The 25,581-nt window shown below is 31.2% G+C and overlaps 1 protein-coding gene across 1 annotated transcript; it reads right to left on the bottom strand.

The window, feature by feature from the left end:
* Positions 1-5,532: 5,532 nt before the first annotated feature.
* Positions 5,533-25,460, bottom strand: LOC143082310 (26S proteasome non-ATPase regulatory subunit 2-like). The gene is made up of 22 exons (XM_076257942.1): positions 25,341-25,460; positions 22,656-22,712; positions 22,315-22,479; positions 21,588-21,709; positions 20,930-21,154; positions 20,126-20,284; positions 19,378-19,522; positions 18,561-18,621; positions 17,907-18,053; positions 17,283-17,389; positions 16,565-16,692; positions 16,166-16,253; positions 14,106-14,268; positions 13,131-13,232; positions 11,602-11,672; positions 10,143-10,245; positions 9,610-9,692; positions 8,581-8,749; positions 7,983-8,204; positions 7,447-7,565; positions 6,622-6,736; positions 5,533-5,707 (listed from the first exon to the last, which is right to left on the bottom strand). Exons 1-22 carry the CDS (start codon positions 25,425-25,427, stop codon positions 5,640-5,642), a joined length of 2,706 nt encoding a protein of 901 aa, XP_076114057.1. The 5' UTR covers positions 25,428-25,460; the 3' UTR covers positions 5,533-5,639.
* Between the last annotated feature and the right edge of the window lie 121 nt (positions 25,461-25,581).

Below are 25,581 nucleotides of genomic sequence, written 5' to 3'. Positions count from 1 at the left end.
ACTACTCATTTAAATACATCATAAAATATTAAGATGTAAAAAAAACTGCTTGTTATCACTGAATGTTATTTATTATAATTTATCAGTTGGTAGTAAAAAGTGAATATACATTGTATATTGTATATAACAAAGATTTAAGTTGATTCTGGACAAAGAAAGAAAACTCCAATTAAAAAAAAATCTTGCTATTGCACAATATTTTGCAATTAGATATTTCTTGCTTACTATTCTGGACAAAGAAAGATAACTCTAATTAAAAAAAAATTTGCTATTTCACAATATTGTGCAATTAGATATTTCTTGCCATTGCGCAATACTGTGCAATTGAAAAGACTTGCTATTGCACAACACTTAATATAATAATTTTAGATCCTGATTTGGACCAACTTGAAAACTGGGCCCATAATAAAAAATCTAAGTACATTTTTGGATTCAGCCTATCAAAGAACCCCAAGATTTCAATTTTTGTTGAAATCAGACTAAGTTTAATTTTGGACCCTTTGGACTTTAGTGTAGACCAATTTGAAAACAGGACCAAAAATGAAGAATCTACATACACAGTTAGATTTGGTATATCAAAGAACCCCATTTATTCAATTTTTGATGAAATCAAACAAAGTTTAATTTTGGACCCCGATTTGGATCAACTTGAAAACTGGGCCAATAATCAAGAATCTAAGTACATTTTTAGATTCAGCATATCAAAGAACCTAACTGATTCATTTTTTGTCAAAATCAAACTAAGTTTAATTTTGGACCCTTTGGACCTTAATGTAGACCAATTTGAAAACAGGACCAAAAGTTAAGAATCTACATACACAGTCATGACAGTTAGATTCGACATATCAAAAAACCCCAATTATTCAATTTTGATGAAATCAAACAAAGTTTAATTTTGGACCCTTTGGGCCCCTTATTCTGTTGGGACCAAAACTCCCAAAATCAATACCAACCTTCCTTTTATGGTCATAAACCTTGTGTTTAAATTTCATAGATTTCTATTTACTTATACTAACGTTATGGTGCGAAAACCAAGAAAAATGCTTATTTGGGTCCCTTTTTGGCCCCTAATTCCTAAACTGTTGGGACCTAAACTCCCAAAATCAATACCAACCTTCCTTTTGTAGTCATTAACATTGTGTTTAAATTTCATTGATTTCTATTTACTTAAACTAAAGTTATTGTGCGAAAAACCAAGAATAATGCTTATTTGGGCCCTTTTTTGGCCCCTAATTCCTAAACTGTTGAAACCTAAACTCCCAAAATCAATCCCAACCGTTCTTTTGTGGTCATAAACCTTGTGTCAAAATTTCATAGATTTCTATTAACTTAAACTAAAGTTATAGTGCGAAAACCAAGAAAATGCTTATTTGGGCCCTTTTTGGCCCCTAATTCCTAAAATGTTGGGACCAAAACTCCCAAAATCAATACCAACCTTCCTTTTGTGGTCATAAACCTTGTGTTAAAATTTCATAGATTTCCATTCACTTTTACTAAAGTTAGAGTGCGAAAACTAAAAGTATTCGGACGCCGGACGACGACGACGACGCAGACACCAACGTGATAGCAATATACGACGAAAAATTTTTCAAATTTTGCGGTCGTATAAAAAAGCTTCATCAGCAACATTTTATATTGGCAAATTTCCAATGAAGTTTTTTACATAAAGTTATTGGCAAATAAAAATAGAAAATGACATCATAGTCATGTCTGGCAAATTTCCAACATATATTATCAACTACTATTCTATACAAAGAAAGATAACTCCAATTGAAAATTAATTGCTATTGCACAATATTGTGCAATTAGATATTTCTTGCTATTGTGCAATACTGTGCAATTGAAAATTTCTTGCTATTGCACAATACTTGATATGGAATCCTGTGACGAAGTCATTAATGGATAAATATATTTTATTACGTAATTACAAAGTCAAGAAAGATTCTCAAGTTCAAATGTTCGAATGTTCACAAACTGTCTTAAAAGTTAAATTGTTCGAATGTTCAATATCTCACATGGGCACGTGATCGTATGGTTTCAATCCTGATGGAGTACGTTTGGATATTAAGCGTATATGTTCCAGCCTACCCACGAGGGGGGGAGACCTTGGCGGAATCTCCGGTACCAATCTCTTGTACCAATCCGTCTTGTCTGTCCCCCTTGTCCAAGTCCAAAGCTGGATCTTATATAGTCCAGTGGTCCATAAACATTGGCCCATAGCTGATGGCCGGTTACGTATTAGTCTCCTGATTTGGACCAACTTGAAAACTGGGCCCATAATCAAAAATCAAAGTACATATTTAGATAAAGCATATCAAATAAGCCCAAGGATTTAATTTTTGTTAAAATCAAACTTAGTTTAATTTTGGACCCTTTGGACCTTAATGTAAACCAATTTGAAAACTGGACCAAAAATTAAGAATCTACATACACAGTTAGATTTGGCATATCAAAGAACCCATTTATTCAATTTTTGATGAAATCAAACAAAGTTTAATTTTGGACCCCCATTTGGACCAACTTGAAAACTAGGCCAATAACTACAAATCTAAGTACATTTTTAAATTCAGCATATCAAAGAACCCCAAGGATTCAATTTTTGTTAAAATCAAACTAAGTTTAATTTTGGACCCTTTGGACCTTAATGTAGACCAATTTGAAAATGGGACCAAAAATTAAGAATCTACATACATAGTTAGATTCGGCATATCAAAGAACACCAATTATTCAATTTTTGATGAAATCACACAAAGTTCAATTTTGGACCCTTTGGGCCCCTTATTCCTAAACTGTTAGGACCAAAACTCCCAAAATCAAACCCAACCTTCCTTTTATGGTCATAAACCTTGTGTTTAAATTTCATAGATTTCTATTTACTTATACTAAAGTTATGGTGCAAAAACCAAAAATAATGCTTATTTGGGCCCCTTTTTGGCCCCTAATTCATAACCTGTTGTGACCTCAACTCCAAAAATCAATCCCAACCTTCCTTTTGTGGTCATAAACCTTGTGTTAAAATTTCATTGATTTCTATTTACTTATACTAAAGTTATTGTGCGAAAACCAAAAATAATGCTTATTTGGGCCCTTTTTTGGCCCTTATTTCCTAAACTGTTGGAACCAAAACTCCCAAAATCAATCCCAACCTTCCTTTTGTGGTCATAAACCTTGTGTCAAAATTTCATAGATTTCTATTCACTTAAACTAAAGTTATAGTGCGAAAACCAAGAAAATGCTTATTTGGGCCCTTTTTGGCCCCTAATTCCTAAAATGTTGGGACCAAAACTCCCAAAATCAATCCCAACCTTCCTTTTGTGGTCATAAACCTTGTGTTAAAATTTCATTGATTTCTATTTACTTTTACTAAAGTTAGAGTGCGAAAACTAAAAGTATTCGGACGACGACGACGACGCAGACGACGACGCCAACGTGATAGCAATATACGACCAAAAAATTAAAATTTTTGCGGTCGTATAAAAATGAAAAAAAGATAAATGTGGAATGTGTCCATTGGACACAGATGATGCCTGCACTTGTCATTCAAAAAAAGGGAGATTAGTGAAAAACGATAATAGTGACGCTACCTAAATTTGAACTTGATCAGAGTTTTGTGGTAATAACAATTGTGCACAAGTTTCATCACATTTGGTTGAGGCAACTTTAGTTAGAGAGAGGAAACCAATTTTGGGACGTCCAGACAAGGTAAAACTTGATGCCCTCTCCCTTATGGCGGGGGCATAGAAAGGAGATAGCTATTTTAATATTACTGACATTTCTGATGATATAGACATATATATAGAATGCATTAACCAGTCAACTTTCCCTCAAAATTGTATTAACAATTAAAATCTTAAATTTAATTATCTATGTTGCTTTTTTTTGACCAAGTACCAGAATGTCCAACCACAAAGATAACCGGTCAAAAAAATATAAATTCTGGAGTCAGAAAGTCAATAATATGAAAATGGTCTATTGTATCTGGCCTTAAGCAATCCAGCTATCATTGTTCTACCAGAGAATTTATCTCAGCCCATAAAGTTCATCAATTATTCAACTTACTTGGCAAATTGGGGGACTGAACAAATATATTCAGACTTCTTTGTCCTTTATCCTTTTTCATAAAGATATATGGAGTATATATGTACACATGCATCTTCTATCTAATCAGCAGTAATTGGGTCTTCAAAATTATTGTACTTATAGAAAAGCTGGGCATTCTTTTTCAATACACAGGTATAAATTTAGTTTCAATCCTTCTTTGAAGCACAGTTAAAAGTCCAACATTCAATTCACATTCATATGTATAACTGCTGTTCAACAGGTCAATCATCAACTTTCTACTCCATTTAATTCACATAGATTTGTTTCATGTTCCCAATAATGATTTCTATGCCAAACACTGCTCTGGTCTTTTGGTACTTTCATAAGTTGTCTTTTGCATTGGGTGAAGCTAATGACATTTTCAGAATTATTTCCAATTGGAATTCTATGTAGCTGTATTCCTAAAGCAATATTCATTTGTGTAATTGTGATGTAATGATATCTATATGCATAATATTTTTCATTTAAATTTCATTGCTAAATAGTTCATCTGTCTGGGAATAAGTATAATTATAAGCAACTTTCTCTTCATTTCTTTCAAATCATGCCGTTCTTTGTGAAAATAAACACTTTTTTTGTCAAAGTTTCACTGATTTTTTCCCCCATTTATATATGTTGATGTCTATACAATTTTGTCCTTAAAGTTATTAATTTTCAAGTTTTCTAGACTATTTTATCACCATCTATTTGGTAAATGATGACTTGTAGATCCTAAATATAACAAAATGCTCACAGAAATAGTGGTATAGTTCTCATTTAATATGTTAACAGCTAGCAAACATGATATAGCCAATAGCAAATATCTCAAACTGGCTCATTTCTTTTATTTTGGCGCTGTTAAGATCAACTAGAGACCACATCCACATTCTTTTTTTTTCTGAAGGACTCCTAATCTAAGATTCTTGTTTACCTGTATTGACAGAATTGCAGTCTTTTGTCTGGATTCATATATCTATGTAGGTTTAAAATTTGTTCTGCCTTACGTTACATTATGGGTCACATCGGGTGCACCAAATAATCCCTATCCTACACTGTATTTACTATACTTATTTGAATCCCTATCCTACACTGTATTTACTATACTTATTTGAATCCCTATCCTACACTGTATTTACTATATTTATTTGACAGGCAATACTTGATTATTAAATAAACAGCAGCAATTACAGTGATAATACTTTTGGTTAATGAATCTCATTCTGATTATGTGAGGTCTGTAGAAGCTCATTGGTACAGATATTAATACAAGTCCCTTAACTTTTGACTTCAACAAATTAAATCATATGGAATTTATGTATTTATTTGGTAACGAAATTCTTAGTACATTATAGTACAATTATTTCAGTGTTTTCCAATTCTTACACCCCTCCCCATTTTTGCTTCCAGTACGTCTTCCTAGTTGGATATGAATGAGTAGTAAAACAAATGATAACCATTTTAATAATTTATTCAACGCAAGCACTATGACTCTCTCTCTCTCTCTCCCTCTCGGTCATTATCACACATACAGTACTGATCACTAACGACATATAAAGTTCTCAAGCTTCGTAATCTGGATTCTTCTTCAGTATAACAAAACCTTCCATTATAGGACTTATTGGTAGATCTGTAGTCAGAGTTAAGGAGGCTGTAATTATTCAAATATTATAAGAAATTATAATTAATGTGAAATATATAAGAAAGTGTAATATGCATCTGTTTGTTTGTCAGTAATAAATATGCCAGTTACTAGACGACTTCCAAAGTTTGTGCACTTTCCTTGTAAATTTCAAATGTCACTATACTTATATAATTACATCAGAGTAAATCATATTGTTCAATGACATTTTTTACGCTGATCAATCATAAAAAACAAATTGAGATTGGTGTATGTAAAATCTTAGCCTTCAGTATGATGAATGTATTGAAATGGTATTATGTGATATATTTTGGTGTGTAACCTTTTCATAGACAATATTGCTTTATCTGGAGATAAAGATTCAGACTGTCCTATTCATTAGAATGAACAGAAATAAGTATAGAATAATTCTTGGTAGATCAAAGAAAGATATTTTCCTTGTTACGAACTAATTCTATTTGAGTATTATTTTTAATGTTGAGAAGTCTGCTTCAATTAATACAAATACCTGCCAACTGTCACTATTTGCGGGGATTTCCCCCATGGAGATTCCCAAATTGAATTATTAAAGAGCAATTATGTCCACAATTTTAACAAAACAATTAATTTTACAATGAATTGAGGCTTATAAAAGTATGAAGAAGCCAAATCAATATTACATTGTATTTTGCCCCTTGAAGGTTTTTTAGAATTATGGCAGCCATCTTGCAAGCCAAACCCCCATGGGCATTTTGAAAACTTGGCAGGTATGAATACATAAATATCCTAGTAGTATGATTCTGAAAGAATTCTGAAATGTGAAACAAGTCCAAATATTCAATTTATGAGATCGATCAATAACTCAATTTCAGCAGAGTTATCACTAATATATCACTAAATATGATATTGAGTAAAAAGGATACATTCTTCTGTAGCTAACTCTGCCCTTTCCCCATAAGCCAGCAGTACTGGTGTTGTATGAGTCTGGAATCCTGTTATAGACTTAGGTTTACCGGCTTGACCTACTACATCTACAGCCTACAAAATAAGATATTGTCATTTGTTTAACAACTTTGTCAATGTTAAAAAAAAAACCTTTCAGTTATTGTTCAGGTGTAAACAAATGAATTCAATAGATTCTTGGTCAATTCTGGCATTCTTTTGAGAAATTTTTATTTTTCAACTGTCAATTGAGATTTTCGCACACTAGTAGCACATTCTCAGTGACAATTGTTACATTTTCTACATATTATATAACCGAGTTGTTTTTTAAATGATTTTTCTAAGTCTGACATGTGTGTTTCAAAACTGAAAAGAACCTTAAAATTCATTTATTTAAATAGGTAAAATGTCTGACAAACAGATTTTATCTTTTTTTCTTACACAAAATACTTGAGCTGGCAGATTAGCACAAACCATGTGACTTGTTACTAGTTAACCCCATCACATATCAAAGAACCATGTCAGTTGTTGTCTTTAGTTATATCTAAATGATTTTTGTATTTTAGTGAACATGGAATTGAGGGTAGACCTTTTAAATCCTGTTAAATCTATTCATAAGTATTTCAGTCTTAGCAGAACTTAGAGCTTGCCATATTGTACAGTATAGATTGTGTGTTGTTGAAAACTGAGCTGACCTCCAGATTTGTGTTTTTTTGTCATTTTGTTACTGTCTCATTTATGTATCCCGACGTCTCCTTTTATTTTTTACAAAATATGTATCATTTCAAAACTTTTAAATGTCTTGCCTGTCCAACTCTGACATGTACAGGTGTTGGTCTTAATTCCTCATCAAAAGTGGTCAACATTCTGGGCTGCATGGCTGACACAAGGTGGTACAAAATGTAGTGAGATTTTCCTAAGATCACTGTAAAAAATATAGAAATATTTAAGTTTTGATAAAATATTCAGACATATTGGTCTTTTAATTTTCAATAGAATACATTTACATTTAAACTGGTTTGTATTGTATTGTTTTACTTTAATCTTTGATCTTTTGGTGATTGAAAATTGTTAGAAGCTATACACAAATTTTACTAGCTGTATAATGCATTGCCTTTCACTTAACTTAAAATAACTAATTACAGGATTTCCAAATAATAGCTTCATCCACTCAAAATCTTACTAAATAAATTGAAAAAATTTCTAATAGTTGTGAAAATTTCAACAAACCCCTCTTATTCGATAAATTATTTCATATCCAGATAATACTTTAGAATTCTTTCAGCATTTTTATTCACTGAGCATGCAGTTTGTAAAATAAATTTCTTTAATATAAACTTACGATTTTTAACATCAAGACATGATACACAGACAGCCAGGAGTCCAGCAACAGCTACAGGTGACATGAGTGCCTTGTCACTATGGTATGGACTTAGTGTCAGGGTACCTTTACCCAGATGTGTTAGTCCCTGGGCCAGTCTTACCATGAACAGATTGTTGGCATCCTTACCATGGTACACAGCTAATTGTCTCAGCATGGCAGCCAGGCGTGCATTGTTTGTTCCTATTAATAAACAAACCATATTGGTAAGGCAGGAAAGCATGATGTTTATATATAAAAAGAGACAACGATCCTGGATATACATAAATTCTTTTTTGTTAGATCACTTCATAAATATACTAGTTAAAAATAAAACATCCTTCAGGTTATCTGAATTTCAAACAGTATAAAATACCAGCTTGCTCACCAGTTGTTAAAAGATGTGTCACAAGTACAATGAACTTACAATACTATAAATGTAAATCTGGATGCGATATATTTTTAAAGTTTTAAAGCCTATTCAATTTAAAATAAATAAATATAAGATATTTTAAAACATCAGTCAACACTATTAAATGGAATCATTCAAATTAAGAAATTCATGATAAATTTTACTGACCTGCACCAACCAGTCCCATTGCCAGGATAGCATTGTGAGCTACCTCTGGATCATTGTCATGAGAAAATTTACTAAGTGTGTCAAGGATCTGTAGTTTAGGGTTAGACACTGATATCAGACCTAACGCTACTGGTACGGCTCTCTTGATTGCTACCTCTCCATACCGTAACTACAAATATAAATAATTCAATTACTGCTTGAACATCAATTACATATTATACTGCAATCAGCTATTTTACTATACAGATAAAGCTATACGTATAAACGTTAAGCTTTATACGTCAATGACCTCAACTCACCAATAAGCCCCGCCTACTTACAACGTCACGTCACAACCATGACAATGTGTAGTAACAATGGTCAAACTTTTATGAATTTAAACTTGTTATGTCTTCAAATTGGTAATTTATATACCATGTTTATCAAATGTTATTAATTAAGTTCATTTTTCCTTTCTAATTCCTTAAAATGTCAATGTCCTACCGCCTGTACTACGGTCATGGGGAATTACCCCAAAATGTTACCCCCAGAGGGAAATTCCAAACACTTTTTTTTTAACAATATTTGTTACATATTTTTTTTTTTTTTTTTTTCATTTTTTATCGATTTCAGTATAATAACAATATACGTATAGTGTCTTGAAATATAAGATTTATTTGTATTCGGCACGAAACAGGGGAAATGCTCGGTAGAACCTCGCATTTCCCCCTTTTCTAAGCCTCATACAAATAAATTTCATATTTTAAGACACTATACATATATTGTCTAATTGTCAGTGTGTCCATTCTTAAAAAGGATCGCCCCCGACATTTAAATATCAATTACATATACAATGTATGCCAGTGTGTCCATTCTTAAAAAGGATCACCCCCGACATTTAAATATCAATTACATGTATTTAAAAATTTGTCATGCTGTTATATTATATTTCCCATTTGCTTTACACTGAATTCTTCTTCCCAAATAATGGGTTACTTACTTTCACATTAAATTTACAAAACTATGGAAATTTATGAAAACAGTACTTACCAAATGTCCAAAAGCTCTGAAGGCCATCTCTCCACCAATATCTTCTCCCATAGCTATCAAAGCTATACCTAGTACTGCTATACCTAATAAAAGACAAATACGATGAGTCCTTATGTGTATTTTCCAAGAAATGTTTCTGTATTATGGTAGGAAATATGGTGTTTATACATGAAAATCAGCAGTCTTCTGGTGACTGTTCAGTTGTTTAATTAAAATACACAATATTGTCTCAATATACATTATATCAAATTTATTTTCAGGTTTTTTTTAAGAAAATATTTTGGTGAGATAGCATCAACTGTTTGTCATAATTATACAACTGCATTCCACATTTTGTTAAGAAAATATTTTTATTTAGATTCTCTTAAACATAGATGAATATTCAAACAGGATATTCATATAAATAACCATCATCTATACAGTAACTGCTTACCAGGAAAAATTAATGTACAAAGTCTTATATTCCCACATAAAAAAAATCTTTGAAAACTGAGATGTACTCCTATCTAGATGAGATAATATTAGAACCTTACTTTGTTGGGCTGACAGATCAGAGGTTGCTGTTTCTTTTGATTTGTCTTTTTCCTTTTCTTTGTCATCTTTCTTTTTCTTATCATCTTTCTTATCATTATTATCCTACAAAAATTAAATTCATTTACTTTATGAAAATAAATCAACAAAAAATTATTCAATATTCAATGGTTTATATTCAAAGTATAAATAGAAAACAACTTTTTATGTCACTATGAAGGTAAAACCAATTCCCTAGAATCAGTTCACTCTAAAAGAAACCTTGCTCATTACTTGCACTGTTCCTTGGTTTAGTGAAAACATTTTATGGCAATACTTCTAAAATAAATGCTATTTTCTGTATCTGTATCTGTATTTCACACTTCTGTATATGGATACGTATGTCAAAGATTCCTTTCAGATATAATATTTCAAGAGTCTGATGTCCCATTCAAAATACTAACTTTTTAAATTTTCTTCACATAGGAGTCTTTAGATGCTTGTTATCTAAGCTTAAAAGAAATTTGCTTCTAAATAAACTATTATCTTTTAACAATAGATATATCTTAACTGGATATGAAAGTTGTAAGCACAAATCTACAGTCTACAATATTTAACGTTTGTCATCATGACCTTTAAGCAAGAGATTCATACAGGGTGCCCACTTAAGGTAGCACAATACAAAGATTTTGTTACTCCCAATCAGACAACTTTAAACTGATGTAATTCATGTCATCCTTCTTTATATTTTATAAATGAGGTACCAAAAGAAAGAAGAAAGATTAATCTTTCAAATTGTGATAATTTCATTATGACATAATTATTACATAATTAATTATTATGTAATTAGTTGCTATATTGTGATGTCCACACTTGAATGAATTTAGCTTCTTTGTTCTTCATAGCATCCCAAAATATTTTATATATTCTTGTACAACACAGCTTGACCTCCAAAACTGTGTCTCAGATTTCCAAAAACATCAATAGAACAAATTTTATACCCAATTGAATTTAGTGGTCTCTTATGAATTGATGTTGCAAACTTCATTGAAGATTTATGAGAGAATGAAATACAATAAGAAAAATCTGAGACACAGTTTTGGAGGTCAAACTGTGTTGTGCACAAATCTATAAAATATTTTGGGATGCTATGAATAACAAAGAAGCTAAATTCATTCAAGTATAGACATCACAATATGGCAACTAATTACATAACAATTAATGATGTAATAATTATGTCATAATGAAATTATCACAATTTGAAAGATTGGTCCTTCTTCTTACTTTTGGTAACTCATTTATAAAATTTAAAGAAAGATGAGTGGAATTACATCAGTTTAAAGATGTCTGATTGGGGATGAAAAATCTTTGTATTGTGCTACCTTAATATATTTAAATATTGATCCCTAAATATGAGAAAACCCAGTGTTCCAAAGTAACTTTGGTCATATAACTTTTAATTCCTCATAGAAATACCCATACCTCATCTTTCTTTTCATCATGCTCAGAACATATATGTTGTAGTTTCTGTATCTTTAACACATTTCCTGTCCCTGTATAAACAAAGTATTAATGATTAGGATTATCTTGAAATTAAAAAGACATTAAGATACCTACATTACATAACTAGAGGCTCTCAAGAGCCTGTATTGCTCACCTGAATCTACTTGGGTTTTTGAAATCATATAAAAAAAGATAAAATTTGGCTACAAAGTAACAACTCTTGGCCACCATCTCATTAGGAAAGGAACATTTATGCTATGTTTGATTTCATTCAATTCAATGGTTCTCTAGAAGGAGACTTTTGTATGCATTTCCCAAAGGGTCCTATGTTAAACAAAGTCACCCCACTGGCGGCCATCTTGGATGTTGGATCGGCTACAAAGTAACAACACTTGGTCAGCACCTCATAAGGAACATTCATACTATGTTTGGTTTCATTCCATTTATTGGTTCTCTAAAAGAAGTCATTTGTATGAATTTCCCATAGGGTCCTACGTTAAACTAAGTTCCCTGCGGGCGGTCATATTGGATGATGGATCGGCTACAAAGTAACAACACTTGGTCATCACCTCATAAGGAACATTCATACTATGTTTGGTTTATTTCCATTCAGTGGTTCTCTAAAAGAAGTCATCTGTATGCATTTCCCATAGGGTCCTATGTTAAACAAAGTCCCCCCACTGGCGGCCATCTTGGATGATGGATCGGCTACAAAGTAACAACACGTGGTCAGCACCTCATAAGGAACATTCATGCCATGTTTGGTTTCATTCCATTCAGTGGTTCTCTAGAAGAAGTTCAAAATATAAAATGTTAACGCTGACGCCGACGCTGGACGCCAAGTAATGAGAAAAGCTCACTTGGCCCTTTTGGCCAGGTGAGCTAAAAAATATGTACTTATGAGATAATATGCGCTAACAAAACTGGCAAAGAAGGTTTAAAATCTTTTATAATCACCACAACTTGTACAAGAACATTACATAGAACGAAGAAGCTTTTGTGGGCAAGTTTACATACCCCAGGCCCCCAACATTAAGGACTCATATTTATCTGCTGGAATCAGTTGATCAATTTACTACTGAGGATTCTTTTTCCCCCCTAATATTTGATTTTGTTGTTTTTTTAAAATCTGCACACAAGGAAAATGTGTACATCATTAAATATTTCAATTCTTAGTTCACCAGTGCCCGCAAATCTGACACACATTTGTATCATACAAATAATAATGAATCCACTGTATAAGGTATTGTTCTAGCTAAACAAAATAATCAATACAGGATGTTTTAACAAACCCTCATTTTGGCAACAACTTAGTGATAATGGTCAGACAGACAGTTCAAAAGTATTATATCCTTAAAATTTGTTTCGCAGTTATATCAATTGTTATTGCCACTGGTCATATTGACTCAATGCAAATCTTGTAAGAAGTATAACATTGCTTTGTCTATCTATTTGTCTTTCTTTAATCCCTCTATCTTTCCATTTTGATAGTTGAGATAAAAATATACCTGCATATGCACAGACTTCTACTAACAACATGGCCATTGATTTCAGTGGCTCTGCAATAACTTCTAATGCCATTAAGGTGGCATCTACAGCTTCCTGTTTACCTGTAAAAAAAAATAATATGAATTATTTTCTGTAATAAAATTTGTTTTAGTTCATAAAGAGAAATTTGGAAATCAGGGATTTTTTCTTTTTTTCCCTATCTTTTATCAATATCAAGGCAATTTTCATTTGTGACTGACTATGAGGTAACCTGCATATTGGGACTTTTGGAAAAAATTCAAATTTCTAAAAATAGTCTTAATTGTTGTTTTTGTATTATTTAAGTAATACTCGACAACAAGAAAAGCATCTGGATATTACCATTTTCTTGCAAATAGCCTTATTAGTCAGACTGTGGAAAGGTTGTGAGTGAGTATTGTGGCATATCTTGCACTCTAACAAATATAAAGCCATTTCCCAAAAATGAGCAAGTTTCACTGGATTTTGTAATTTTTCTGTCAGTTCTCATTTCAGTTGGTATTCCTTCATTATTATAAACACATTTTTAAATGTCAAGAAAAGTTCCTAAAACATCAATTTTAGTATATACAGACATTGCAGCCACAAACACTGCAACCTAGTAGAAATGTACAATCTGTAGTTGTGGGTTGCTTTGACCTTTTTACATTATGATATTAGCAGAACTAATAAGCTTCTTTAATAAGCCAAGATTAATCCACAATAGTCATAAACCTTGATTAAAAGTTAAGTTTTTGCAATATGTTACTTACCAAGATAAGCCAGTGCTAATCCCAAAGCTAGATATCTGCCGTGTGTATCTTTGAGATCTGTTACTTACCAAGATAAGCCAGTGCCAATCCCAAAGCTAGATATCTGCCGTGTGTATCTTTGAGATCTGTTACTTACCAAGATAAGCCAGTGCCAATCCCAAAGCTAGATATCTGCCGTGTGTATCTTTGAGATCTGTTACTTACCAAGATAAGCCAGTGCCAATCCCAAAGCTAGATATCTGCCGTGTGTATCTTTGAGATCTGCTTCACTTCTCTCCATCATGGTTTGTAGAATGGTGGATGTTACATCAGCATTACAGCTTCCTACTGCTATCATACCACAGGATAAAGCAGCCATTCCTATCACCTACAACATTAACAACACATTAGAGGGAGGATTCTATAATTTATAGACTGAATGGTTTTGTTAATAATGTAAAATTAAAAAAAAGAAAGAAATTATTGTTACAGCCGATTGCATTGAGTGTGTAGGTAAAGGTAATATCTTTTGGTTAGCTTGCTTGCTAGCTGAACTGTGAAGTCATTAGGTTAGGTAAACCAGGGCTCACGCTACCAGGCGACTTGGGCGAAGAAGTCGCCCTCCCGACCGTCACTTCGCTTTCCCCGACCCCCAAAAGCGAAAACAAGTCGCCCTGTTCTTGACGATAGTCGCTTTCAGTCGCTTCCGTCATCGGACATTTTCAATTTTTACCAAGTTGATGAAACATCAATTTTTTACTGATAATTAAAGAAATTCAGACATAAACTATTCATTATCTTTAGAAAAGAGGTTGAAGCATTGTCTTCGCAGTATGTATCAGGTTATTTGATAAAAATACAACTTTTTATCACTTCGTGCATTTTCGCAAGTTCCGGTGCTTGTTCCTCGAAAACGTACATCAACCTAAATTTCGGCGGCAAAATAAGTTTGTTACTTCATTTAAACGTGATAAAAATTGCCTCCAGTAAATGTTTAATCCATTTATTGCATTAAAACCGTCATGTTCCTTTCCAAATAACTTGTCAAACATCGTTTATTTTTGTAAATTTTCTTGCATTAGTCCGCCATTGACCGATTTCTTAACTACGGATCTGAACCGGACCAGCTATGACCGAAATCCGTACTTTTACAATAATTACTACGGACGCACGGATGGAACAGCTGACAGAAGAATATTGATCCCAAAGGGGAAAATTACGCATCCCACACGCATTAAGAGACTTTTGGTTACATCTAATTGATTGGTGTATATAATTCCCTATATTTTTTATGAATGTTTCAAACTATTGATTAAAGTTGCTTAACTCTGAGACTATTATACTAATATCAATATATTATGGCCCAGCTTAATAACTTTTATATTTTTTCATGAGAAACACTGAATTTCATACACAAGATAATTTTTAATTAAATTGTAATTGATATAATTTCTTTACATTTTTTAAAATAAAATTTGTTTTTTTAGGGCTAGATATTTAGTTGGTAGTTTCTCACAAGAACCTTAGTAAAACTTAAACAACTTTTAATTTCAAATGTTACTTTAATTGTAATTTTTTACTCATATGAATTGAACAACATAAAAAGAACATTATTAACATATGGCCCTTTATACTATTGTAAAATCCAAACATTGTAGCGCACCCGCGCGAATGAGCACTTCTCTTTCAAATCTCACCACTTCTCCCTATCAGTTTCAAAAAGAGAAGTCACTTCTCCCTATAATTCTGAAGTAGTGTGAGCCCTGGTAAACTACTCTCCTTTAACAGTAGACTAGTCTAACAGATAACAAATATATCTGTCTGTAGGACTAGGCTACTTTGAAAGGAGGGTAGTTTACCTTATCTAATAATGACTTCTATCTTCTGACATACAATGAAGACATATTTCAACAGCAAATCACAATCAATGAAACACAATCATAACATAATTTAAATATCCTTAGCATAGCTACAAAAATGACTACAAAGATTGGCCTTCCCTAAACCAATGGCTATTTCTGCAAGGGGGCAATTAATTTTATGTTATTACCTACACAATAACTGGTAGCTATTTTTAATTCAAGCTGTTATGTGTACAATTAAAAATCTTATATTAAGCTCATTTTAATAGCTATGTTAGGTATTCTTTGAGAAATCAATTAAAGCTCAGTGATAGTAATTATCCATTAGTACAACAAATATCCCTCCCTCACACACACAGAATCATTACCAGTACATTTTGTTAGACCAGAAGCAAGGGGGGGTCTAATTAACTACAAACTTACTTCCATAGTACATTTAGTATCTCCTAATACAGGTAGAATTATTGCTAGTACATCTTCTCTGTTAGATCCAGCATAGGCTAAACCAAGTCTAAAAGAAGTCAATTTTCTAATCCATTAGAAAAAGTGTAAAGTATAACTTGTTGCATGTTCATAATTAAGAATTCAACTGTTTAGATTTTTGTGTTGAATTTTTCAGTTTAACTTATATACTTTTATTTCATTCTCATAAAGTAAGAAATACAATTAAAAAAAAAATACTAAAGGCCAAATATTAAAATTTTGAAGTAAAAGTATTTCCTTAAGATTATTAGTAAAGACTTGATTATAAAGAACTTTGAAAATATAATCTTACCAATTGATTTTTTTATATATAATTTTATGACTCAAATTTTGACTAACCCAACTATAGCACCAATTCTCATTATAGCTGTATTGTGCATTACATAATCTGACAACAAGGCAACAGCTGGATCACATTCATTCCTAACTCCAGAGTTAACAATACCACAAGCAAGTAATGCCCCTGCCTGTAACAAAAATAAAACATTGTAAAGTTGAGATATACAATTTTTAAGAAATGTTTTCTTCAAAATCAGTATTTTATTATCTGTAAATGAAACACATATTTTTTAACATACAATATATATCTGTTGATCACTTTGTTAAATCTAATCTGGTTTTAATTCTTTACTTATAAGGACATAACAAAAAGTTTTGTCATTTTGCTTTTTTCTCCAAAATTTTTAAGGTGTGTTTCATTACAACAAAACTAGAGAATCCTAAAATGTTTTTTAAAAGGAAAGCAGAAAAGATTCTTTTAAGCAATTAATAACTTTTAATATTGTCCGTGTAATATAAGCCCATCGTCTTTTAATATATGCAATTGCGTTTTATACTGTGATATAATAAAGTGATTTAAAGTGATTAAATCCGTGTAATATAAGCCCACTGTGTATAATCAAAACATTGATGTGCTCCTAACCACAGGAGGAAGTTACTGAAAGAAGAAGAAGCAAAGCGTGCAAACATAGTATATGTTTCATCAAGATTATTTTAAATCTAGTTTATTTTTTAAAGTCGACTCAGTTTGATTACATAGTATACTTATAAATCTTACCTTAATAAAATCTTCAGAAGAATATAAATATTTATCTATCTGTGTTAATCCTCCATCTACATCCCATAATAATATTAAACCTAACGATGCTGTAGCACTTAACATACCTGCAAAATATTGCAATATAATAGAAATCTAAAAATTTTACAACCTATAGTTTTTCACTAAAACATCATAAAATGTAGGCATATTTGTTCACTTAGTTTTTATCCAAACTTTCGGTTTAGGTATAATTGCAGCTTGCATGGATTTTTTTAATAAACTGTAATTACCTAGAGGTGAAACTGAATTATACAGTATTCACAATGCCTTATTATAGTTTATAATTTTTTTATCAAATTAAAACTGAAGTAATTTGCCCTAAACTCTTAAATTTGAAAAAAACCCAACAAATTCATCTATTTTGTTTAAGTGCCTTAAAATACTATGAATTATTGCAAAACCTTGTATTTTATTCCCCAAATGTTGTGCTAGTGCTTATTTGTATAGAAATTTCTACTGAGTTATCACAAATGCTACATAAACTGTACATATCATAACGTGTGCAAATGGTTAATGACTTCAGTCAATGACTGGATTGTATCCCCATTTGCACATAATATTTATAAACTATAAATAATTTACCATGTTCCTTATTTTTATACAACCATGTATTTCCATCCTCCATTAACAGTTTATCCTGACCAAAAGCAGCATTAACAAAACCATTAACAAAGGATGAAGCTAGATTTTGTCTTGCTGAATCTACTGTTGTACTGGGTAAACTACTTCCTGTAACACAAAATAAAAAAAATATTTAGTTCAAATTTCTTGAAACAATGTTCTTTTCTTGTTCTTCAACCTGTATCAACAAAGCAGTCTATTTGTATGTAAAACGGCCTTTGTTAGTCTTGTATATTTTTTAATTTTGGTTCATTTATATGTTTCAGAGTTTAGTGTGACTACTATTTTTCAGTTAACAAGTACTTAATATTGATTTAGTGGCCAGCTGAAGCCTGCCACAAGGTGCCATATTTTCTTGCTGTGTTCTCTTTGGTTGGGTTGTTCTTCTCTTTCACATATTCCCCATTTCTATTTTCAATTTTATTGATGGATAATTTTTTAGTGTTAAAATTAAATATACTTCTGACTGCTTGTCTTTAGTATTCTTATCCAATATACTTTTAACATTAAATAAAAGTTTGCAAAATACACCATATTCTGAAATTGTCAATTCTAACATCAAATTAACTGTCATTGTTTTATACTGTCACTAAGCACTATAAATAAGGGACTTACTGCTTTGTTCTAGATGAGATTTATAAATATCTTCTGGTACTTTTGGTTCCATGATATCCAACTACAAAATTAAATAGTTTCTATATATTATAGGTGTCAAAATGTAGGATATATTTATAACAACAATATCTAATCATCAGAAAAGAAATTATTATCAAACAAGACCACTTCTGTGTGTTTATATACTTTACATTGCAAACAATGTCTACTCATCATTTTAAAAGGACAAAAAACAGACCTACATGTATAACTTACCTTTTTTATGAAATGTTATTATTTAATTAATATGATTTTGTTTATTTTGTTTAGGACAAATGATCCAACCATATTCTTCTTTCATGAACACTCAGCTATATTCTCTAATCATGATTTTATATAACTATTATTTCTGTAAATGATATAAAAAATGTTTTATTTATACAGCAACTAGTTGTGTTTATTTCCTAAATATAGTAAAACAGCTATATTTTGTGCAATGTCAATTTCATCATTGAACACTTTCTCCACAATCAGGGGTCCATTAAGCGATGAAAAAAAGTTTGAAATGTGTGTTCCAATTTAAATAGCTGTCAATGTATTTAAAATTTAAGTTGCAGTATAAAAACATTATTAGGTCAATGTCATAAAAATATAAACTTTTTTGAACTCGGTAGAACCTCGCCTTTCTCCAGTATCTCAGTCTCATACAAAAAACTTAAAATTTTTCTGACATTTACCTAATATTGTATATTTATTTGTCATTTCAATTATATAATATTTTTGATACTATGGAGTTAAGATTGAGCTTCATGCTATAAATCTATAGATCAGCCCTTACCTCTCTAGCTAAAGCTAAGAAGTTATTATTCAGATGAGCATTAGACATAATTTCTGTCAATTCATCAAATTCTTCTATATCATCTGGTAGTTCTAAAAATATCTGTTGTCTTCCTAACATGTAGGCTAACTGTTTCTGTACCAATCTGGAAAGAATAAAACATTAATTACCAACATGTATAATTTACACATTGACTTCATATTTTATTTCTCTAGACTAATTTTAAAATGCACTCAATAAAATACTTGCGAATAAATGGAGAATGTGTCCATGGGACACAAATGATGCTTGTATATAAGTTTATTAAGGGACATAACTAGAGAACTCTAATTTAAAGATGATCTGTGTTTTATGTAAATAAGCATTGTGTTCAAGTTTCCTAACATTTGGTTGAGATAAACTAATGTAAGAGAACAGAAACCAATTTTGAGACAAATGCATAAAGAGACAGACACAGGTAACACTTCATGCCCATTTAAGCCTAGTGGAATTGTCTTTTTTTTCCCTTTTAGGCTTTTTGGTATGCTATCATCAGCATCTCTTAGACTACTGTTTTAAATTTCTCTACATGTCTTCAACCTTTTTTTTCATACCAAAAAAATTATTCTTGCTTTCAGTTACTATAACTTCAGTTATTTCATATTGAAAAGTAAATACAGTAAGTATCTGAGATTCCCATTATCAAATTTAACAGTGCTAAAATTGACACACAATTTACATATTATCATATCCTATAATTTCGACTTACATATCTTTACAAGACATAAATATTTCCTCTACTAGCTTCATATCATTTAACTGCATAGCAAATCTAATGGCTTGTGGAAACTGGTTAAATTTACGATATAAATCTACAGCTGTCTTCATAAGGGTGATGTTCTCTGGGTCTGGTACATAGGGAACACAACTGAAGTAAAAGCATTGATGTTTAATTGACATGAACTATCCATTCTTTATACACAAAATTTATAATCATAGAATTATAATCATGTTAATTTGGCTAGTAAAAACACAACTGATTTTGTTTCTTTTGAATAAAATCATTAATCATAACATTTCAAATGAGTACAACTTCAGGAATTCTGCCCTTCATCAGGTCATAGCGAAGTAGCAGATATTCTCCATTCATGAAAATATACTATTTTCAAATTTGAAAGAATGTCAGTGATTTTATCATGGCCTTAAACTTCTTTCAGACTTTTGAAAGAGTAAGAATCCTTCCCTTATAGAAATTCATACTGTGATGTTTAGTTCATGCTATAAGTTTTTGCCTACAAAAGAAAGTTATGTACAATTTATAGGACCATATGATATATAAAGATACAGATGATCTTCTTAAAAGAATGAAATAAATCAATAATATGTTTGACTTTAAACAACCTTTGCTATATTACAGCGACCTATGTTTTTTACTGGTGACAGATGAGTACCTAGAGAGCACCAGCAGCCTTCTGCCAGTCTGCAGGGAAACTGAAATTCTTGTCAATTCACTGAAACCATCGTATGCAGCTTAATTAGTATTACTGATCATGAAACTTGAGAATAATCTTACCTAGTCAAATATAAACAAACTCTAGGATAAGCATTTTCGTCAACATAATTTTTAAGAATGTCTAATTTCTCTATTTCCATTAACAGATCACAGGCCTCTGCCTCAGCATTGTGGTCCATATGATACGGGACAATTTCTTTGGTCATTGTTAACAATTTGTCTCTCATTTCTGTGTCCTTTACCTCCAGATCACTCCATTCCTGTGCAACCTGACCAGCAATATGTCTATAAACAAAGTAAAAATGCATTTCAAAAGAATTTTTACTCTTTTATCTAACAATTCCTAATAGTCTTCTTAAGGTTGCATTATATCTAAAGCCTCTGATGTAAGTTTTTAACATAAACTTTTCTCATTTATTTAATTAACCAAAGATTATAAATTAAAATGTTATATTGACTTGATAATTTCTGTCCTTTTTATATGATTACTAAGGCAAAGAAATTAATGCTTGTGTTTCCACTAATGTGCTGTAAAAAATAGAGTTGGTAGGTAGGCAATATCCTTTTATTTTACAAACATTTTTTAGCTGGGGAATTAGTCTGACTTTAACAGTGCTTGATCCAAAATGGCATAAAAAGTGTTAGGATAGGCACTAAAAAATAAGGGAATGTAGGGTTTGCGGAAACACATGTATTATCTCTTTTGACCTAAACTTACCTGACATATTCATGACCCCATGAGCCTATTTCTTCCTTTGATCCCAGTATTCTGTACTTTAAGCTCTCTCTTGTATCTGACGTTGTCATTCCTAATACTGATACAATGTCAGCACAAAATCTCTACAAAAGTACAAATAAAATAATACCTTCAATTATTCCTCATTCTTGATCTCAACTTATACATATCAGTAACAATAAGTAGACCAATAACACTGCAAAATGTAACTTATCAATTCCATGCAATATCTCTATTTTTGAATTTGAAACAATAATCACTTACATGCAAATCATAATTTAATGATAAGATGTTAATTCTTCATTCAAATAGGTTTGCAATACTATATTTTAGAAAAGTAATATCTTCAGCTATGTACATGTATAATATACTTATTATTAGCCTGGGCTAGATTTCAGGGAAGGGGTGAAATTTAAGCATGTCTACAGTTTTAAGTCTTTTTTTTGGGAGGGGTCTGAAATGTATTCAACATCAGACCAGGGATTTTCATAGAAAGTTTTGAATGTAATTTGTTTTTATAACAAATATTACAACCATTCAATAACCTTATAATTATTTTTTTACATATAAATAAAGATCCAAATCTAAATACTGATCATTAAGCACAATCAGTGTATTTTTTCTCATTTTTTTAAAACTTCTCAGACAAAATAATATCACATAGTAAAGCCCAAGGATGTATTCATATTGATGAAGGAACGAGACTCACTTTTGTTGTATCATCTTTGATCTTTTCATACACTTCTTTCAGAGATTCATAATGAGGTCGAAGGAACTTCAGTGGCTTAGGTACAGATGTCATTGATGTTGTTGATGCTCTTATTTGTGATCTCAGACTTTCTAATGCTGGCTTATAAAGTTTTTGATCTGATTCCTGTAAAATTGAAATAATTGGCTTAATCATTCCAAGTCAAAAACAATATATACATAATACATATTTTCATAAATATTGACTTTACTATTCATATTAAATAAACATTATTTGATTCAACAGTCAGAAATTTATGAAATGAAAGTTGGATTTATATAAATATATATATATGTACAAACCTTTAATCTTTCTACCAACATGTTTAATTCTTCTTGTAACTGCTTATCTTCTTCTGACTGAAATGAAAAAAAATTTAAATTTCTGTAAAACAACATTCATAATTTAATTGTCAAAGAATGGGATCAAATATTTGTGTTTGTTTTAAAATATAACAGTGCACATGGATAGTGAAAAAAGAGCTTTTAAATTGTACTTCTTTGCATCTTAGAGGGTGCAATAAAAATGCTTCAAAAATTAGAACCTTTGCAGATATATTTGTCTAGTGAGAATAAAACACTTCCTTGTGTACAACTAGCATGATCAGTAACAGTAATTATATCCATTTTCCCATAGAACTTGACTACATGTTAGTTCACCAACATTATTAGAACCTACTTGTGTGTCTTCACAGATAATAATATAAAAGACTTCTCAATCTCATCTTATTCCTTTTCTTTTTTGTGTGTGTTTGATATCCAATACATTTTATCAATTTCATCAGGCATTATATTCAATGGATTTAAAGGGCAGCTCATCAGATATTTAAGATAATATTTACATAATTTTCCTTGAAGGATGTACCAGATTAAGAGTCTTGTTTTGCTAAGGTTGGAATTCTATTGATGGCTGACAAAAACTGGAAGAAGTGTTAAGGTAAATAATTTATGTTTGCTTTTTCCCTCTTTCCCACCACCTTCGTGACCTTAATTTGGTGTAACTTTTGAAAATAACTATGGGGAATAAGTTTGTGACAAAAATTTTAAAGGTTACATTTTTTTGCATGTTGTTCTGAACAAAAGATTTAAAAAAAGTGTCAAATCTTACTTAAATGGTGATGAATTTGAATTTACCAGCGTTTTCTGTTTATTTACATGATTCATGTATTTGTTGTGTAGAAAAGACAAACATGTTGCTAAAATACCAGAAAACATTTTCTTGTATAGAAATATTGAAGAATCTGTTGACATTTCTTATCTTAATATATGACCTTAGAATTTTTATCTGATTCCTTGTGAAAAATAAAAGAAAGTACAGCTTACTTTAAATGTTGAGAAATTAACACAAGAATGACAACATGTTTGTTTTGTTCACAGTACACCTTATCGCTAATTTTCCGCCATTACTGAACATCACAAAAGTTTCCCTTAAATTTTAATGTCATATCAGAAAACATGTGACGCCACAATGAAAAAGTTATTGTTGTATGACATCAAAAGTTCAAGCAGAACAGATTCTCAAGTCAAGCTGCACAGATTTCCAAATAGCGATTAGGTGGAAGTATAATGTCCATAAGCTTAAAAATAAATATTTCTACAGTATTCCAGGATTATTACAGTGCGATCACTTAAGAATTCTAGTCAAATCGGCACCTGGTATAGTCAAATTGGCACCTAGTCAAATCGGCACCTAATGTAGTCAATTCGGCACCCATTTTAAAAAAAAAGTTTTTTAAGAAAAAACATCAATAACTACCTGTTTAGGATTAAGACAACAAACATGTTAATTATTTGATTGATATAAGTGATTACTTAATTAATGAACGGAATAGTTTAATCAAAACATCAGTCAAAGAATGTTGAGAAAACTTCAAACAAATTACTAGTAATAGTTTATACTATAATTATTCATATTATATCAATTATTATCAGATGCTGATTTGACTATAATTAGGTGTCGATTTGACCAGGTGCCGATTTAACCGGGTGCCGATTTGACTTTTTCTTTAGGTGCAGATTTAACTTGTACCCTCACTTAAAAGGTAGGTCAGTAGTGGTTTTTCTTTTAGCGATTTATGAATGGAATGTGAAAAACCATATCTCGAGTGAACGCGATTGATAGTTTAGATTATTTTTACCGATAACCACTACGAATTTCAGCTGACAGCGACTATAAAGCTTAATATATGTGTTGATTACTTTTGCATATTATGGGACGAAGTCCCCAATTACGGTAGAAAAATCAATAAAAAAAGAAATAAAAAAAATCGGGAAATTTCCCGAATTTTTCATTCTACTAATGAACTCAAAATCGTTAACTTTTTTTTTCAGATCTACTTCCTGTTCCGGTTTTCTCCGCTTTTGCACAGATATCTGTCTTGTTTGCATGAGACTTTGAAAAATTTATATTTATCAGTTTAGTAAAATATAAGATTGGATCTCAATACAAATTCAATTTTAATAATTGTTTGATATGAAAAAACGTTACCTGATGAAAGCGTTTCTTTTGTTTACATCGAATATGACGTCATAACTTAAAGAACGTCACAGCTAATTCCCTAACAACAGAATCAAAATCGGGAACGTTACATACGGTATTTCGGTTTCTTTTATCAACGTGATTGAATTAAAACAGAATTTCGTCCCCATTCACAGGTTATGCCTGCCTCATATTAAAGCCAATAAAGGGGGAGGGTCACATTCTATGATAAAATTGCTCACTTTGAAATAAATGACCAGAATTTACACTTACAAAACTTTAAGAGTCTGGAAAATCAATCAGTACCCACAAAAATCTAAGCCTTTGAGGCATGACATTATCCGACAGCATTGCACATGTTTGGCATTAAAATGTTTATGACAATGCAGTTTTGGAAATTTCGACGTCCCTGAGGTTTGTTTAAGACAATTTAACGACATAAAAGATTATCGAATTGTTTTTCCTACTAAATTTCCTATTCATTAGGTTTAAGATTTGTTCTCTATTACCAATTCTGGTTCTTTATCGCCTTTTTTGACTTTCTTTTCATCCTTTTTCTCCGGTGCTACCGGTTCCTCTTTTTTCTTGTCAGCCATGTTTGTTGGTCTCTTGAATTCTCGTTAGATAATAAATTCAAATTAAAGATAAAAAAAATTATAAAATGCGGTGATGACCTTTTAAAATTAATGAGAAGAAACAAAACATTTATAAAAATAAAAAAATAAAATATAAAACTAGAACTGTTTCGAA

The sequence above is a fragment of the Mytilus galloprovincialis genome, chromosome 7 (genome assembly GCF_965363235.1).
Source record: "Mytilus galloprovincialis chromosome 7, xbMytGall1.hap1.1, whole genome shotgun sequence".
NCBI lineage: Eukaryota > Metazoa > Mollusca > Bivalvia > Mytilida > Mytilidae > Mytilus > Mytilus galloprovincialis.
Note: the sequence above shows the minus strand (reverse complement) of the source record. Positions and strands in the feature narration are given on the sequence as shown.

What these genes read in the sequence shown, in the direction of transcription:
- LOC143082310 (XM_076257942.1), bottom strand. Translation starts at nt 25,427, where the DNA reads ATGGCTGACAAGAAAAAAGAGGAACCGGTAGCACCGGAGAAAAAGGAT. An exon ending in ATCTCATCTAGAACAAAGCA is followed by an intron (nt 18,054 to 18,560) that starts GTAAGTCCCTTA and finishes TTTGTGTTACAG; the next exon opens with GAAGTAGTTTACCCAGTACA. An exon ending in AATGGGACTGGTTGGTGCAG is followed by an intron (nt 8,205 to 8,580) that starts GTCAGTAAAATT and finishes GTTTATTAATAG; the next exon opens with GAACAAACAATGCACGCCTG.